The 19,587-nt window shown below is 31.6% G+C and overlaps 1 protein-coding gene across 2 annotated transcripts; it reads right to left on the bottom strand.

Moving 5' to 3' along the window:
* Positions 1-1,546: 1,546 nt before the first annotated feature.
* Positions 1,547-16,702, bottom strand: LOC142321808 (trypsin-7-like). Of its 2 annotated transcripts, XM_075360214.1 has the most exons (6): positions 16,603-16,702; positions 16,023-16,141; positions 11,264-11,346; positions 4,143-4,392; positions 2,164-2,304; positions 1,547-1,791 (listed from the first exon to the last, which is right to left on the bottom strand). In XM_075360214.1, the coding sequence occupies exons 1-6, from the start codon at positions 16,643-16,645 to the stop codon at positions 1,627-1,629; spliced, it is 801 nt and encodes a 266-aa protein (XP_075216329.1). In that variant the 5' UTR covers positions 16,646-16,702; the 3' UTR covers positions 1,547-1,626. The 2 variants fall into 2 exon arrangements, with proteins under 2 accessions (XP_075216329.1, XP_075216334.1); XM_075360219.1 differs by lacking the exon at positions 2,164-2,304.
* Positions 16,703-19,587: the final 2,885 nt, after the last annotated feature.

The following is a 19,587-nucleotide window of genomic DNA, read 5'->3' as shown; positions in this document are numbered from 1 at the left end:
GGATTCAAACCCAGGACCTCCGGGTGAAATGCCGAGACGCTACCACTCGCGCCACGGAGGCCGGCAGAGTCTTTATATTAGTATATGCTAGTTTTTATGAATAAAGCGAGGACATCTAGATTAAATTTAACAGTGTATTCAATTCGCCACAAAGCCACTTAATTTCATTGAAAATATTTTATGATACGTCATAAATCCCTTTTCATTTGCATTATTCTTAATAAAAGCTTTTAAAAAAATTTTTAAACTGGGTTTTTAGACTTTTGACGAGCCACTTGCATCCACCTGTTTTCATTTTTCATATTAATATTCTGCCTTATATACTATAATATTAACTCTAAGTACAATAACTGTTACAAAAATATTACAAGTAGCTTAGATTATAAGTTCTAACCTGATCGTATCAATAATTTTTTTTTTGTTCTTCATAGGTAGTCTTTGATACACGATTTTTGTGTTTGTATTGGGTAAATTAAAAAGTTTTTCCATGTGCCAACATTTTTTTAAAATTGTAAAATCAGGGAAAATAAACTTGCCTATTAAGTACATACTACACTAATGATTATGGGAATTAACTGCCACAACACTTAAAGTTTAAGAACTCAAAGTTCTAACAAAACTTAAAGTTTAAGAAATTTTAGTTTATTTATCAGTAAACACGTTTACATAAGATCCAAATGACTCTAAATTGAACGATAAATAACATTCTTAAATTAAATGTTGTAAGGGTTCAGTAATATTTTGGGGATTGTATAATTTTTTAAGTGTGGGAGAAAAAACTGGTAAACTGATAGTGTGGGTGACTATTAGGGGAGATCTGGGAACGTCATAGTCGGATTTGGTTTCTTTCCCTGATGACTTGAGGCAAGCAAGAGGCAAGATCGAGTCCTACTTACTATGGCGGGGCCCGGGTTCGGCATAGACGAGCCCGGTTACTTTGCCTCAGTGATTTGAGGCAGGCGAATGAAGTAAATAAATGATCCGCCCCGCCTGGGTTGAGTATTGCTTCAATGCCGATCCGACCCAGGGGAGCCGGAGAAAAAAAAGCAATTATAGCCAATCAGATCCATTATTCACGTCATCAGGCCGGAATACATGGGGAAGACTGGGAAGGACAGCTCGCGCACCGAGATGGTAAGTGCTCTCGGGTCTGATAAAATGAGTGGGACTCTTGACCCAGTATTTTTGTGACCCGTGTGAAGTACATTCATGTTCATTAATATAACATAATTGTATTTTGCAAATGTTTTATTTAGCAGGTAAGTTAACTTTTTACATAACGATAAACATTTCAATAATGATAGATACTAATTACAGTAATAGCTAAACATTTTTTTTTTTTTAGAACTACAGGATTTATTTCAAAACTACATCCATGACACCTCTTGTAAGCCATGTGATTCCTTTATCGAATATATGACGTGGATAACAACAACTCCTTCTCTCTTTTCTATATATCCTCAAGCTGCAACCGGTAAATTTGTTTCATATCAATCTCAGAAATAGTAATTTTTGAAAAGCATTAAAAAAATAACTGAATAAAAAATAGACAACAAAAATTTACAGTAATTTTATTAAACCTTATCTTGATTACAAGTTTCGTTCATGAAGTTGTATTATTTTCTGTTATTCATGTTTTATGACGTTATTTATCCAAGATCTAAGTTGGGTCACATCAGTGAAAATTGAAGGGCAGTTTGGATAATCAATGCAAAAGTACTTACTTCTTGCGTAAAAAATAAAACTCCCAACCAACTTATTTTCTTGAACAAGTGGGTCACCCTCGTCTCTCTGTAAAACGTAGAAAAGTAGAATATTAGATTTAATAACGAAAAGAACAACTAAAATTACAAATAAATATGAAAAATTAAATAACTAAAAATAATTTTGATAATAATATATAACTGGTAAGTTCGTAGGTTTCGATACTAACAAGTTTAAATAATGTTAATGTTAAATTAATATGCGGTAAACTAAGACTGAATTATCAACCATCTAATAATATCTTATAAATAATTTCTGCTATAGCAGTGAACCTTATTATTATTAAATATACAAAAATATTGATAAACGTTTATTTAATTATAACCATGAATGATTTTGTGGTTCTATAAAAAGTAAATAAATTTACTTTAGTTTGGAATGAAATGTACCACTACTTACCAAAAACGGGACAGCGGAATTCTTTAAGAGCCCGCAAAAAGTTGTATTTGATACAATTGATGAAACGTAAGCCGGTCTGCAAGTTTCTTTGTCTAATATTGTCAATTTTCCTTGATATAGGACATCTGTAGACGTAAAATTCTGCAAGAAAGGTACAAGAATCATTTAAATAATTTATAATCATAATAAAACTACTGACGATAAACGTAGGATATTTTGGATTTAGTTTCAATTTCCAAAAAGTGAACTAAAAATACTGTGATATTTTTTAAATGTTGCCTACAGTTTGGTAAGTCGAATGCTTTAACAAATACTCTTCTTCTTTGTTTTCATACTCCCCTGCACCGGACACATAATTAAATATAACACAGCCCAGGGAAGCGTCCAGTACTCTAACGGGCCTCCCCGTCTACCGGCCGAACGTCCGGTATGACAGGTCGCCCGACGGTCGGATCTATTCTTATTTCCCTGCCTCTAACCTCCAGGGCGGGCTAACCAAGCCCGACTATGTCGTTCCTGGGCCCTTCCCCGGAAGCCGGGACTCGGTTTTATACCATGTCTAAAAAGGGGGTACCTCCACCGGGAATCAGTTTTCTTAGCTCGGGGAGTCCGGAGTCTTCATGTCTATACCTTTATCATGTTTCTCCTCCCTAGCTTTAATAAAGGTAGAGAATATATTCAATAAGCTAGGTTATATTCACTAGCTTTGTCAAAGCTAGTGAATATAAGCTTAACATCAACCAGATGAACCATTTAATCGGTACATCTATAAAAGAAGATACAAATGCTTGAAAATAATAGATTTAGTGTCATTAAAACCGTTAATTATTTATTTAAATATGTGATATATTTTGACAACAAATTTACTTATAGTTTCTGTAATATTTTAACTGTAAATTTTATTTGTTAAAAATAAAAAAAAAATATTTTTTTTATGTTGATAACGTATAAATATTATATTTACTAGGATTCTAATTTTTTTTTCAAATTTTAACAAATTTAGTATGATTATTTTTAAAGTAAGAAATTAAAAAAAAAAATAATAGTTTTTATATCATTTTATCAGGCTTGAATTAAAATCAGGCCAGAGAAGTAAAATTCGAAAGAAGCTTATTAGCTTGATTAAAATGTAAAACTAGAAAATTATTAAAAGAAATATTAATAAATAAAACACACATATAAGTATATATATATATATATATATATATATATATATATATAAAAAACATTGTATTTATAAAATATTAGCTTCCACTATTGGCAAATTAAAGGAAAGGATAATTAATTGTAAATAGATTATTAGGAATTCGCATTTCAGAAAAAAATAAGAATTGATTTGAAGACACACTAATATAAAATTCTTCATGTCGAAACTTAATTGAATCTTTACTATTGCTTTGAATATAAATATAAATTCAGGGTTACTCTAATGTGTGTTACCAAGAATTATCTATCATTTTCAATACCTCCCCCCCCCCCCACCGATAAGTATCTGCTTGCTGGATTATTGAAGTATACGCGTTTGACAAAAAAGAATATATTTATTTTATTTCAAAATACTTTTTTTTTCATGCAGTTCAATCGATTAAAAAAAATTATGACGTCTATCAGAATATTATAAACTGATTTTCGGAAAAATCTTTAAAATTGGTCACTCATTTTATTTTTGGCTTATTAGTCTATATGAGCAGTGAAGTGTTTCCCGTTCACTGACCTAAAGATATTGCTTCTGAAGAAAAATTTCTATACCGCAAAAGTTCAGATAATATTCATTCCTGCAAGTGATATATTCTCTAAAAAAAGAGATTGGAGACTGTCTTTTTAGTGAAGATCATTATTTTCAGAGAAAACAACCGTGATTACGGATATTACAAATTATGTGCTTTAAATATAAATAAGTAAAAGAGTAGTTATTGGATACTTATGTCTTAAAGAAAAACAAACATAATAATCAAGTTATATTTAAAATTCGTACTTACGATTGATGAAGTAAATCCCCATCCGGTTACTATAGCGGTGCTTTGATTTCGTGGCGTTTGTGATGCAATACTTATTTTTTTTATGTATTTAGAAAATTTCAAAGGCTTTTCTAGTTTAAGTAGAGATACCCAGTAATCGGTACCAAGTGAAAATTCTGGATGAAGTACAATTTTCGTTACATTTATTTTATTAACTATTTTACTTAGTTTTGTAGAACCGACACCTACTGTGAAATTAGAAACTGATGTGCTGCAAAGAAAAAAAAAACAACGCTTATCAAATACACTATTCTGTAAATGTTCTCATAAAATTTCTTTGTTTAGTACTTCATTAATAATACTTGTGTTTTTGCATATTAAAACAAGTTGCAGTTTTTATGGGGCAACTAACTAAAACGTAAAAAAAATTCTTCCACTTTTAAATAAACAATTGTTTTATTAGTGAGAAGACTTTTACCGTTTTACATTACTTCGTTTAAAATAAAGGCTTTTTATTGTTTATAAAATAACATGTTATTTGTTTTTAAGAAGATAAATTTTTTTTATTCTTTTAAAATTAATTCCGCTAGCTGTAGAAAATCATTCTTATTCCTTTAAGAACTATAACAAACGTAAAATTTGTCATCACAGGTATTCTATTGCAATGGTGAGCATAATACGGTTTATACTACTAATTGAGAAAATTTATATAAATTTTAAAATTATTTTATGCACAAAAGAAAATAAATATTCATAATAAAAAACAACTCTGCCTATTTAAAGATTGATCGTGTCACCGTTTTGTACAATACACTTCTATTCGAATTAATTTTCAATTAGTTGCGGTGTATTCAGTGAAGTTGTCAACAAATTTTCACGGTTTTTATTTAGTTAATTAACACCTCATAGTAGTTAATACAGATAATTCATTTTATATTGTTATTTTTGTTACTATTAATGAGGTTATATTTTGTAAGGAATACTAGGCACACCTAACATTAAAAAAATCAGCACCAAAAAAAAAAAAAAAATATTAGTCATTAACGAAAAATATATGTATATGAAATTTTTGAATGAAATGTTATATTTAAATTTTCTGGAGAATTTAAAGAATACTTTTCATAGACTTATTGAAAATTCTTCCAAAACCGTTTTATGATAGCGTTGCCAGTCATTGAAACTAAGAGCCATCATACTGATGAAAATACGAGAGGAAGTCAATTATTATCCGCAATGAGTTATAATTTTTATTGCAATACAAATAGGAAACTTACATGTACATCATTTTTCGACATTGTCCCCTTGCATTTCAACGCGCTTCGTCCATCGTTGCACAAACTTCCTGATGCCCTCATAAAAGAAGGTTTTCAGTTGAGCTTCGAGCCAGGAATGCACCACTTCTTTCACTGTTTTGTCCGAGGTAAATCGACGGCCCCTTAATGCCCCTTTGAGTGTACCAAACAAGTGGTAGTCAGAAGGAGCAAGATCAGGACTATACGGAGGATGAGCCGGCTCTTCAAAGTTAAGTTTCAGAAGTGTGGGCAACAGTGTGCGTACGGACATTGTCGTGCAACAACACAACACCTTTCGACAGCAGTCCTCGGCGCTTTGATTCGAATAGCAGACTTCAACTTGGCAGTAAGCATCTCACTGTAACGCGCACTGTTTACTGACGTGCCCCTTTCCTCATTATGTTCCAGTCCTGGGTCTTGTGAGTCCAAAAAAACCGTAAACATCAGTTTTCCTGCGGGCAGTTGGGTCTTGGCCTTTTTTTGCAGGGTGAATTTGGATGTTTCCATTCCATATTCTGTCGTTTACTCTCCGACTCGTAATGATGGATCCGTGTTTCCTCATCGGTGATGATTCTGTCTAAGAAGATGTCCCGTTGGTTACCATATCGATCCATATGTTTTCGGCAGATGTTCTAGCGCGTTTGTTTATGAAACAGTGTGAGTTTTTTGGGACCCATCATGCACAGACTTTATGAAACCCAAGTCTGTGTTGGATGATTTCGTAGGCAGAACCGTGACTAATTTGCAGACGATGTGCACTTCATCAATACTTACTCGTCTTTCTAAGAAAACCATGTCACGTGCACGCTCAATGTTTTCCCCATTTGTGGCGGTAAACAGTCGTCCGGCTCCTTCGTCGTGCGTAACACTTGGGCGACCATTTTTTAACTTTTCAGTCCATTCGTAGACACTCCGTTGGGGTAACACACTGTTCCCGTACTGTTCCGAAAGTCTTCGATGTATTTTGGCCCCTGATACACCTTCCGACTACACAAAACGGATCGCTGAACGTTGCTCTTCTTTTTTTGCAAACAGAAAGCGGAGCAGCCGTGGTTAACGGCAGGGCAGTGATAATAGAACTAACCTAGCAGCATCAAACCTGCACAGACATAACAATAATTAAACCACGTATGTGTCATCTATGCAACACGACAGTACTACCAACATAAACAAAAACACAACTAAATTGCTGATAATAATTGACTTACCCTCGAATATATATATTTTAATTTACATTTTTACTTTCAGGGTTGTAGCTCCGTAGCTTTACTGGGTTGTAGCAATTCAGCTACTGTTGCTTTAAGATATTACAAAGGGAAAGTGTAGTGATCTCCAAAATTATAGGTATCAGGGTTTTTGCAAAAATCTCAGTTTAAAAGTATGCTTTGTCTAATACAAAGAAAATATAATGAAAAATTGTACTTTCATACAAATTAAAAGATGTAAATCCGTAAGTACCTGTGTTGACCTGTATTTTGATTAACATCTCCAGACCGATTCAACATAAATTCCTTAAAAATGGTTCAAAAGATTTCCACATATGGGGAATTAATGGAATTAAATATTAAATTAGATTTATAAAAAGAGATAGGGTATTTGGTCATGAGGAGCTGGGAGCGAGCCGGAAAGTGACAGCCCGTACATAGAGGAAAGTCTCCATGGAATATTTATTTATGAAATATGGAGGAGACTCCTTTGTATATCCGCTCCACTGCACGTCTTCAAATCTAGTGCGTGATTGTGATTCATGCCTGCCTGTGTGTTTACATCTGCTTGAGCGCACCATCTGATTCGGGATACCTTCAAAGGAGCCCCTCTAATGGGGTGCACTGTACTCCTAATGGGTGGATTGGGATAGACCGATCAGATATGGAGCAATAAAGGAAAGAAAACTACGAAAGATCGGAGAATCCAGGTTATATATGATACAAGGTGTAGCCAAATGGAATGCTGTAAGCGGTTTGGCCACGGAAATTCTTCGGAGGAAAGAAACATTGTTTCATGACTGGAGCAGGGAACAGCAAGTATAAAAAAAAGGAAGAAAAATACCGAGATACTGCTGCTAGGGGGGATCTAGAAACGGTATAGCCGGACTCGGTATTCCTCCCTGGTGGCTTGAGGCAGTAAGAGGCAAAACCGAGTCGTAGTTACTGCGGCGAGGCCCGGGAACGGCATTGAAGAGCCCAGTTACCTCGCCTGAGTGATTTGAGTCAGGCAAATGAGGTGAATAAAAAATCCGACCCTCTGGGTTGAGTATTGCTTGAATGCCGATCCGACCCAGGGGAGCAAGAGAAAAAAAGTTATTATGGCCATTCAGGTTATCAGACCGGAATACATGGGGAAGGCTAGGAAGGAAAGCTCGCGCACTGAGATGGTAAGGGTTCTCGGGTCGCTGTCGCTAATGAAGTAAGTGGGACTCTGAGTTAGTATTTTTGTGACTCGTGTGAAGTACAGTATGTCTCGAGTTATGCCATTTTGACGAGTATCGGGACATGTTGACTTAGGGGAAGGTTGCTTTGTGAGTCCCCGTTTTTGACGGAAAACAATACATACAATAGTGCGGGATGCTGGGCGTCTGGTTGCAGATTTTTCCTTCTCCTAAAAAAAAAGGGTATTCAACAATATTTCAGTTTTTAAAAAAACTAAACAGTTTTTTAGAATTTCTCCTAAACCCGTTAACCATGAATTTTTTAATTTGGCACAACCATTTTACTATATACAGTATAACCCAGCTTTGAGCTGATTCTTGACCCAATCGGATAGACGGGGATCATGGAACACCAATTTTTTTTTAATAAATTGAAAATATTTTTAACCTTGTGCGATTACCTTGCACCAACTTATTGAAGCAAATAATTATTTAAATAAATAAATTATAAGCCCTGTAAAAACAAGAGGGGTCTGAATTATATCAGTACTTAAAACATCAATTATTCAAAATTTACATTTTCAAGATTGAAAACAAAATATATATATATTGTTTTAATGTAGAAGGGGATTTGTTAAGAAATGATTCTCCCATATGACTTTATTTTTTTGATAATTTCTAACATTTTTGTTTTTCATGTACTTAAAAATATTATATCAGGCATTTATTAGCAAGGAAGTTAAGTTGCTCTAATATTTTTTAAAGAAATATTTATATTTTATTTACCAATAAGACTATAAATAAATTATGAATGAACAAGTTCGATTGGATAATGATATCATATATAAATAAATTACACAATAATTAATTATTAATATGTTAGTACTATTTCATTTTTATTTCGTAATAATCGTAAACATCTTGCGAATGTAAGATTATTACATCCGTAATAATAATAAAACATCCGTAATATTATTTATGAGTATGAATTATTTTTTTATTTCCTGACGACCGACTCTTATGAACGTAACAATTTTAATTTAAATATAATAATACATCTGAATTTTGTATTAAAATCTTATAAGAAATCCCTGATGATAGAGTAGCAACTCTGAAAGTACTTAGAAATATATTTAAAACTGTTGGTAAATGGAAATTTATACAACTCTAAATAAAGTATACTTTTTACATTGAAAAAGTATTTGTTCAAGATGATAGAATGGGACCCAAATGTTTTATTAAGAACTAACAGTGTTTCTATATTACATTCTTAAAACTGGATAATTTTTAAGGTAAAAATGTCGTTTGATCAAGCACACAATTTTTTTTTTATTGAGTATTTTGTAATCTAATTTATTTCTCACTTTTTCACTTGTTGCTACTCTAATTATTACGTAATTATGTCATTATTCGAATTTAAAAACCCGATTGCATGAAACTATTGTTTGAAATAAGAAACTCTCTAGGGCAAAGTCATAAATGTTGTGTAACCCTTTGCCGGATTTTTTATTTATCTATAATAGTTTATATTAGTATATTTTTGATTAAAATAACCTAAAGCATAATTACTAGTGCTTATACAATTTTAAATTACACTCTCAGAGCCCCCAGTAAATTTTCGTATTGTAAACTGAATATAAATGAATATGTGCTATATTAAGATATTAACTAAAATTAAAAAAAACCTACTCTGTATTTGAATGTATAAATTAAATGTGTTAATTTATATAGAAATCGTTTACTTTATAAAACGGTTAGAAAATCATTAAAATTATATCAATAATTTCAATAGAATATAGAATTTTCAGTCTACAAACTCTATTAGGAACGTGTATTCTTAACTTCAATTAATGAAAAAAATAAACTTCTGACAAGATATTCGCAGACTATTAAAATTAAATATAAGATTTTATGAAAAATGTTGGAAAAACTATATTTTTTAGCTATGTTTTCTAGCAGTAGTTCACAGAATCGATTTAATTAATATTGTTATTGTATCTTAATATTCTAGGTGTACCATATGAGATCTAAGTCCATCATGTTCCTTTTCTGATACAATTCGAAAAGAAAAGTGGTATTTCTATGAAGGAATTAAAAGCTGAACTTTAAAAAAATATTTTAAAATTCAAGTAATCCCTTAATTAACACAAACATATATATCTTTGTGTTAATTAAGGGATTACTTGATTAATTAAGGGATAACTTTTATGTATAAAATATATATGTATCCTTTTTTGTAAGTTTTTTCTCTACCGGGAATAAAACCCAGCTGTACGATTAAAAAAATACCTTAAACCTTATGCACAGGGTTGGCTTTATAATAAAAGCATACATACATTTAATGATAGAGAAATTTCAGCACTTATTAAAATAGCTTTTTCTATAACTAATATTTAGATTTGACAATATTTAAAAAATAATAAGAGGATATTTTTATTTGATTACCTGCCAGTCATTTTGAGATTTTTGTACAAAACTTAGGATATTGAAAACTATGAAGGTTATTAATTAAAGATTTTGATTTACGATAATTTATTTATAAGAGCTTAATTTTTAGTTGTATAGTAGCACCCAGTATAGGATTTCAGCTTTGAAAAATATGATGTGGACATCACATGACTTCCTTATACGCCTATTAAATAACATGTACACATTTATTTTTAAATGAAAAGTACGTAAAATTTTATTTCATGTTTAACTTCTGATTTTTTTATTGTCATTTATCGTAAATTTTTTTTACAATCAGAGGTTAATAATTATTAATAAATCAATATATTTAAATTAAAAAAAAAAAAAAGTTAACACAAAAGGAGATGAAATCTGATTCGAACGGACGTGCCTTTCTCCTCTTGTAAGATCCAAATATTTCATTAATTAAAATTTTATTTGGCTATAACATAGGAATCAATGAATATAGGTACCACTTATGATATATTGTTGAAAAGCTCTCAATGGAGGGCTTATCACTGAAGTTATGAAAAAGTCCAAACCCTAAATATCTTTGGATTTTCGACTTTTATGGACACTATTGGTTCAGTCGATTGCAATCAAAAGAGGAGGGGAACGACTAAATTTTGCAACAGTCTCAAATCCAAAATTTCAACCTTCTACAGCTAATCGTTTTTGAGTTACATACGTACAGTATGTACGTACGTACAGACATCACGCTGAAACTAGTCAAAATGGATTCAGGGATGGTCAAAATTGAAATTTCGTTTGAAAACTAAAAACCAAAATTTCTCATGATCATAATATTTCCTTTTCATCGTACAAGAAGTAAAGAAATAACCGATAATAGGTTTTAATTCTGTTAAAAGGTTTGTTTAAATTGTATTTTTTTTTACGAGAGTTAGCAGTCTTGGTGATCGCAAGTGTATAATAAAACAGTATTTTATTAAAAGTAATATTCATCATCATGCTTACGACTCTTCCTTAGTTCATGAGTGTATTGTTAAAGTTACTCTGAGATAAAATTTACTTACGGTGATAGTGCTGATGTCAAGATCCAGTTTTTATCTATTATGGCGCCTGATCTGATAAAAGAGTTGTCCCAGTAAATTACTGCCTACGAAAAAATAGGTATAGGCCAATTACATACGTATCTACTAATTAGATTATAAATTTAATACAAAACTTGTAAGTTTGAGAAAATATCCTGAATAAGAAATTTAAAATGATTTGTTGTAATGACAACATTTTTCTATCAACTTCACTGTACATTCAAAAAGTTATTTCAACAGTTGGAGATGAAAAAATATAGCGATTTTTTATTTTCTACGAATAATATAATTAGGTAAGGAAATTCACTTTCGGATGAATGAAACTGCTTGTTATATTGAACGCCCTTAATTAATGCGATAAAGAACTGTACTGTCAGATAATAATCATAATGTAATACCAATTTCATAATGTAATGAAAATATATTGTCGGTCTCATGATGATATGAACACATGCACTTTTTGTGTTAGAGTAAACTTATTTCAGTATTTCAAAATACTTTCTAGACGGTCTGAAATTCTCTTAGAATAATACAGGCTAAGTTTGACAGTAGTATATTTTTTCGTAATTTTTTTATTTATTAGACATTGTTTTATTTAACCAATAAATCATTATTAAAATGAATTGGAAAAACATAAAATTAGGTTTTTTATATACTTTATACATGATTTACAAAAACCTTTATAGAAAAAAAAACATAAAATATTTGTGTCAAATTACTACGGGGAGATTTAAATTTCAAAATAAAAAAAAATTACATTAATACATACTTTTCTTAGCAATATTTGATTACATTACATGTATTCAAACTTTTGTTTAAAAAATACACACACATGCTGGTGAAAAAAAAAATGGAAGAAAAAGTGTTAACATACATTAAATTCATCAGAAATAGTTCGAGTTTGATAAATTTCCACTGCTTGATATTTGCTAGACACGGTCGTATGGAGAAAATAAAAATTTGTTATAAAATAAATAAATTAACCATTAAAAATCACTATTAATAGTTTATTGTTATTAGGCTGTCTTACAAGATATCAGCATTTCTTTCGATATTATAATGTTGACATTCCAGGAAAAGTTACTTACGGAAATTATTATGCAGTTTTTTGGTAATCAAGTTATACTTTTGGGTCTTGTGATTGAATATTAAACATAATATTCGACACAAATAATCTAATTTACCAAGTTACACTTCATATATACTGTGATATGTATGAAGTGTAACTTGATATAAATTAGACATATTTATGTCTAATTTAATATCCGCGAACAAACACGAGAACAACGATGTGAGCTGACCCACAGTATAGGTACGCGCTGATGCAAGCATTACTACCACCACGCAGTTCTCCCACCATAGGGGCGCTGTAGACCCACCACTCTCAGGCTGCAATAAAGAGCGTGCACGAAGTTAAATTTCAATTCATTGTCGGCCACCACCTTGAGAAGACCAGGAAGAAGAAGAAGATGGATGAAGACAGAAGAAGTTCCCTGGCCGGCTCAACGTGGCACCTCCTGGTGGACCATCATCTCTGTTGGAGAGCAGGCCTGACCGGCCCGCCGAGGGAGCCGCTGGACGCGGATGCTACCTTCCCGCTCCTGCTCCAACTCGCCCTGGCCGGCGGACTCAGCGGCAGGAGCCGGCCCAGCGTGGGATCGCTCGGGGAGAACCGTTTCGGCTGCGCCGGCAAAGGACGACCGACGCCGACCCGACACTGCGGGGCTCTCAGTGTGGCTACCACTCTCACTCTGTAGTGGGGACCCAACTGCCGCTGAGGGAGAGCCTGCTTGGACTTCAATGGACGAGCCGCAACTCCCCAACTTCGCCGGAGACCAGCTTCCGGACCCCACAGCTCTTTTCAGAGCTAATGCAGAAAAACGGCTCTTTTCAGGGCCATCACAAGGTTATGAATTACGTGCCGTTGAAGCCGTTCGGCGACATTACGTAATTGCCTACAACTAATTAATGCCTTTAAAATTAATTAATAAAGAACATTATACTTTTATTACTAGATAAGTATTTAATCCAAATCTCCATCATAAGTATACATCACTAACCCCTTTTTAGCAATTTGTATATTTCGCCTCTAAAAAAATCAAAGCCTAAACGAATAAAATTAAAAACTATAAATCATAAACTTGTAAAAAATAGTACATTTAATTAAGGAAAAGTAATCTTTAATGGGAATATTTCTTAATGTCTCTAAAAAATATTACGTGAAATACTTCTTGAAAAAGGCTGAAAAGTTTCATTAAGGAAATCTTAATTAGAATGGTATATTTAATTTTTTTGATGAGGCACGGGAAGTCAATGGTATAAAAAATTTCCCGTCATAATATTTACTGTGAATAAGTTTACCCTACTGATGATTTTAAGAGAAATTCTAAATGTATATATTTTTTTGGTAAAAATGACTGAAGTAGTCCTGATTTACAATGAAAAAAGGAGCAAAAATTATTTTCAATAAAAATACACGCAAGAAATCACTGACAATATAAAACAGAAATTAATATTCTCTAAAAAGAAAATATAATTTGAAAATAATATTTTTTTTAAAAGTTACAATTACTGGATCAGAACAATAGTTTTATGAGTAGAATACATTAATTTATAATTTATCAGAATTTAGTAATAAAAAAAATTTACAACCAGGATATATTATATAGTTCTACTGATATTACAGTATAGCTTTACGATAATTAGAGAAAACTTGGTTAAAAAATGTAATGAATAGTTAAAAATAAAACTGTCAGGCTTATATTAAATCGCGCAAAATAACTATCATTCGGTTACATACTGTTTTCCAAAAGAAAAGTAACACTGCAATAAGCCAACGATATGTGACGTACAATAAGTGACCTTCTTATGTCTCAATTTAGATTATACGATAAAAAAATCTCATAAATTTATTTTAAATTCGATAAAATATATTTTTTACAGGATATAAAATAATTTTAAAATTATGAATTTTAAATAATACAATCAGTTTATTTTCTACTAAAAGGTGAACCACTGTAAAATTCCATGTTTCCATGTTTCTCACAAAAAGGAGTTCATATATTGCTTTTCTTAGTCATTTTTTTGAACCATCTGAAGTACATCTGTCACTAATCTAGTTACTTTTTCTGATATTACTGATGTCTATTATACAGCAGTTCCTGCATTGAACAGCCGATTATAGTACTGAATATTACCTAAATTTTATCGGGCTTGGCAAGGTGATTTGAACAATTGTATTTGTATTTATGAAGAAGGAAACGGAAACCCGAATCATTATTTATTTTTCTTTGCAAGCATGGACTGAGATTCTTGTTTTAGTTATGAATATTTATAGGGTAACTTGGTCTTGTGTCGGGTTCGTACAATAATTACAAATATGGAACCTAACGTTCAATATGATTTTAGAATATAATTTTTTTAAGCATCTTAGTATTATAATTAAATAAATCTTATATTATTATTAAAGAACTCAAAAATTGAAAATTAAATGTTGTTTACAAAAACTAGGATATAAATACGATCTCAAATATCTAATTTTCTAACGAGTTGATGCAAAAATATCACTCAGAAAAAACGACTTACTTTATTCATTAAGAGAGATTGTTTTCAAAAAAGTGTGGCAATTTTTCATAAGTTTATTTTAAGAGTGATTATGGAAAAAAATAAGAAGTAATAATACAGGTCAAGCTATGCTTTTGACAATTAGTTAGTAAATTTGAATTACCAGCCGCAATTGAATAAAAAAGAAGAACGTCTTTTCTTCATATTCTACTCTACTTAAACATAACATGAATTGTAGAACCGATGGTTTTCTAATTTACGTAATTTTTTTGTGTAGCTTCTCTTTTATTCAGGACTGCATTCGAAAAGGAAAAATGACCTACCATGTGCTCGTAGTTAGCTGAATAAATAAATAAATTCCTAGAGTAATTATAACTAACTAATAATAAAAGTACAAATTGACATTTAATGAACGAAAAATTATTTTAATACAAATGCTGAATTTATTATTCTGACAAAAAAAAGTACTGTAATCAGCAAATATACTTAATAAAGCTTTTCTAATCCACATAATGCAATGTGACGTCATTCACTTTTAGGACTTTATTATACAACTTTCATTCGGGAAAAAAATTCCTACTTGATGAAAATTTATTCAAAAAGTATCAAAGTTTTTGTTATTTTTCATTATAAAAATTTATTCTCACTGAACTTATAAAAATGAAAATTCAAACGGTTTTTAAATATCAAACTTGGCTCAAAATCTGGTGCATGGAAATGCTGCTGGAAGTTATAAAAACGTTGATTGAAATGCCCTTATTTTGGGATGACGATTGGAAATGACATAAAATGTTGAAATTTTATTAACATATTTTAATTTTACCATAATTATTTTTATTTATATAACAGGAACGAAAATTTGAGAAAGTTAAAATATAAAGTCTGATAAAGATAATATTATTTTATTGTTCATTGGAGTTAATTATTTTTAAATTTCACAGAAATTTATTTCTACAGGATAATAGCCCCACTCAATCGAACAATAAGCTTCAATTCTTCATCTTTATTCTGAATAAAGGTTAAAGTAATCATCCTTCTCAAACTCATCAAAGAATTATAAATTAATATAAATCAAAAGTAATTTTTAATTTTGTTTTTTCCACATAGAAATTGTTACTTATACAGAAGATATTTTTTGTGTTATAACTAATATTTGAATCGTATTTCTGTTACATACCTGATACGGGTGCTTTCTAATGTCAGTTGCAGTTCCGTTAATTATCCCAAATGAGCCATCGTTCGTTAAATCTTGTTCCTCATAACGGAAAGGAAAGGAGGGAATTGAATGTGCGGAAGCTGAAAAGCAATCATGTAGTTATAATAAACATTGTTTATATCAAATTTGATTACATTTAAAAGACTCTTAAGATCTAACGAGATATTCATATTACTTGTGATCTGTAGATCACATCTGTGGATAATGACATTTTCTCAAACTGAAATTTTCTGATTAGGCTGGCCAACTTGTTAAGCAGGCTTTACATATACTTAGTATACTTTATAATTACAGAGTTTTTTTTATTTACCTTATTTTTAAATGATGTATATTCACAAATTAATATAATATTTGTTATGTAAGATCTTACTAAACTTGTACGAATGCCAAATTACTCACCATGAGCCATGTGAAACCTGATTTCTTATGGAATTACAATAAATACCAAATGTAAGAAAACTATAAGTGTATGCCATTATTCCATAAAAATAATAAAAGTAATAATAAAAATATAAGCATGATAATAATTGTTATAACATACCCAGAGATAACAACAAAATTCCGAGTACTGTAGCTGCAATCATTTTGTCACTAACGGTAGCTTCACGTTGCTTCGTTTTATTTATAAGGCTGCAAGTTATCAGTGATAAATACACTTGATTTTCAATGGCTACGCATTTCATATCATACTTATCACCACTTAAGGTGAAAAAAAATATATATATAATTCATAAAATGTATAAAATTCAGCCAATTCCTGTGGTGTGTATGTACGTACATATGCCACTATGATAAACTGTTTTGGATAAAAAAATGACTAAATGCTACCTTCACTACATATATTTTCAGTCATTTACCATTTTACAGACTCGTCAAATTTATATACAAATATAACAATTTTAATTATTCTTTACGCTGCACAAGTTTAATATTTTTAAACGTCTACTTTGCTGTTGATTATGCACTTTTGTAATGTTTATATAATTTTTCTTTTTTTTTAAATTCTTCTCCGTATAACATGCTGTTGTTTTTAGGACTTGTGCAAACTTTTATTCAAATTGTAAAAACTGGTATGAATGAGTAACAACATGTTCCAAGACAAATTAACGGATATTATTCTTATATTTTCAACTACATAGTATGAAACAAAGGGGCCTAAATAACTAAAGAACTTTACTTGTTCAATAATACCGCTCTTTATATCTGACTAACAGGTTATTGTTTTTTTTCAAACTATAAGATTCGTTTTAGCCATATATAAGCTACAATTATATTTTTCAGCCAACATGTACAATTTAAACGTACTAAAATTTTATTTATATTCACTGTCACCTAAGATAATCATATCGTCAACAAAATATTAATAATTCATACCATTTATTAATTCAAATACGAGCAAGTTGAACTTACACTTACAATATTGTAGGACCATATTTTATGATATAAATTAATCAGAAAGGACGATAGTGATCATTCTTAACCAATACCTAAACTAATAAATTTTTTTCCACTGCCAAATTCAATTTTTTTTACTGACTTTTCAAAGAATAGTACAAATCATTTTCGGTGGCGCGATGGGATTAGGGGGTAGAAATTGAATTTTCTTTACTTCTTTACCTTTTCACACATGTGGATTACGAAAATATCATTCACAAAAATCCGCAAAATCATATTCATGTATAATATTTTTTGCCTCGAAAATGTCCAATACTATTAGAACAGTTTTTTGAACTTCAGCTAAGCAGTATTAATGTATCTGTCGTTGTTGTGTGTGTGAAAATTTTATGAAGATTTGTTGAATTAACCTTGGTTACACTCAGTAGTTGGACAATAGGTAACATATCCTCAAGTTGAGGTGATGTTAGATTTATATCGGTGTATTTTTCATATGCCATTAGCGAGTGAGTCACAGTGGTGAGTTAGTTTAAACTTAATGATTGTGTATAGGGTACTGGGCGTCCCAACCTCGAAGGGGAAGACACACGCCTAGTGACGTTCCGGTTGCCACCCCCTCCCGTTCATTGCCCTGTTGGGCTTTAACGGGAGTCGTCTATCGCTCTCTGACTTTTAACATCTCACAATAATAAGCCTGGCCTCGTTGGGATATCACCGATATACATGCCTCGGTAGACATTTGCATCGGTGATTTAATAACTCAGCTTATTGCATTCGCTGTAGGCCTCTTCCGGACATCTTGATTGACATACATCTTATCCCCCTGAACTAGCTAACCGAGCTCGCGGAAGCGCGAACCCCGCGCCTAGTTCTACTTATTATGAGCCAATTTCGTAAATTTCTCGTAATTCGAGGCAAAATAACACAACATACTACCAAAGATGATCGCAACAACGAAATTTAGTCCTAGTTCCCTTATTGAACTCACCTTAGTTCAAACCCCGGACTTGGGTTAAATTATGGACTCCGGTCTGGTCCACTAGGAAAAGGCGGACAGACTTCCTACTCCCTCCCGGCTCCATCACAGAGTCCCGCGTGATATTCACCTCATAAACCATCGTAGAGATCCCGCTACACCTCACGGCTGCATGGTGTCATAGGGAATAGGGCACTGATTATCAACCTTTTTAGTCCTACCACACCCAAAAGGTAAAATAAAATTATAAATTGAATATTTTGTGACCCGACCCCCAATCAAAGCCCAATGAAACCTATTTAAAACTATTTAGCTACCTTAAGAGGAGCGGGTATGAACATGCATGCGTGAAGTGTGCAAACACGGACAATTTACAGGTTCCAACTTGATGTGTACGTGCTCCTTGTAATTTGATCTGCTTGTCTAATATTCGTTGTGAGAGCGTAATGTTCGAACATTCATATAAGGTGTCGAACATATCATGCTCTCAGCAATATAAAAGAGGCGTAATAGGTTGAAGAACGTCAATTTAATTTCGAATGCGAAGATCGAGTATGGTGTCTTTACAAGATTTTAAAAGAGTAGTTTCACTGACCATTTTTTAGTGTGTTGTCAAACGGTGTAATTTGTTTTATTTTTCATTTAAATAATTATAAAAAATTGATAAATTTCTGAATAAATCAAGTGAGTAATCTACATCCAGAGAATTAGTTGATATAAAAACAAGATTTTACAATAAAGATGTTTAGAATACGATTTTTCTCATTGTATGGAAAGCCACAGTGCGTTGTTTGCTATCATGTTCTCTCCAATGAAAGAATGAAGACATCAAAATTAATTCGACACGTGCGAACTAAACATGCGAGTCATAAAAACGGGAAGATTTTAAAAGAAAATTACATATTTTGAGAAATAAATAACATTCTATTTGTAAATCAAGTCATACTAATAAAGGTACACTTGAAGCATTTCGTAGCATTAAGAGTAGCTAAGATGTTTAAACCCCATACAATCGTAGAGTACCTAATATTGCCTGATGCAATTTATACGTTCAGAATTTTAATGGCGAAGAAGAAGAAGAAAAAAATTTAAAAAATTCCGCTTTCTAACGACACAGTATCAAGGTGATGACATGGATACTGATTTTCGCAATCA

Source organism: Lycorma delicatula, chromosome 1 (assembly GCF_047948215.1).
Source record: "Lycorma delicatula isolate Av1 chromosome 1, ASM4794821v1, whole genome shotgun sequence".
In the NCBI taxonomy this organism is placed as follows: Eukaryota; Metazoa; Arthropoda; class Insecta; order Hemiptera; family Fulgoridae; genus Lycorma; species Lycorma delicatula.
Note: the sequence above shows the minus strand (reverse complement) of the source record. Positions and strands in the feature narration are given on the sequence as shown.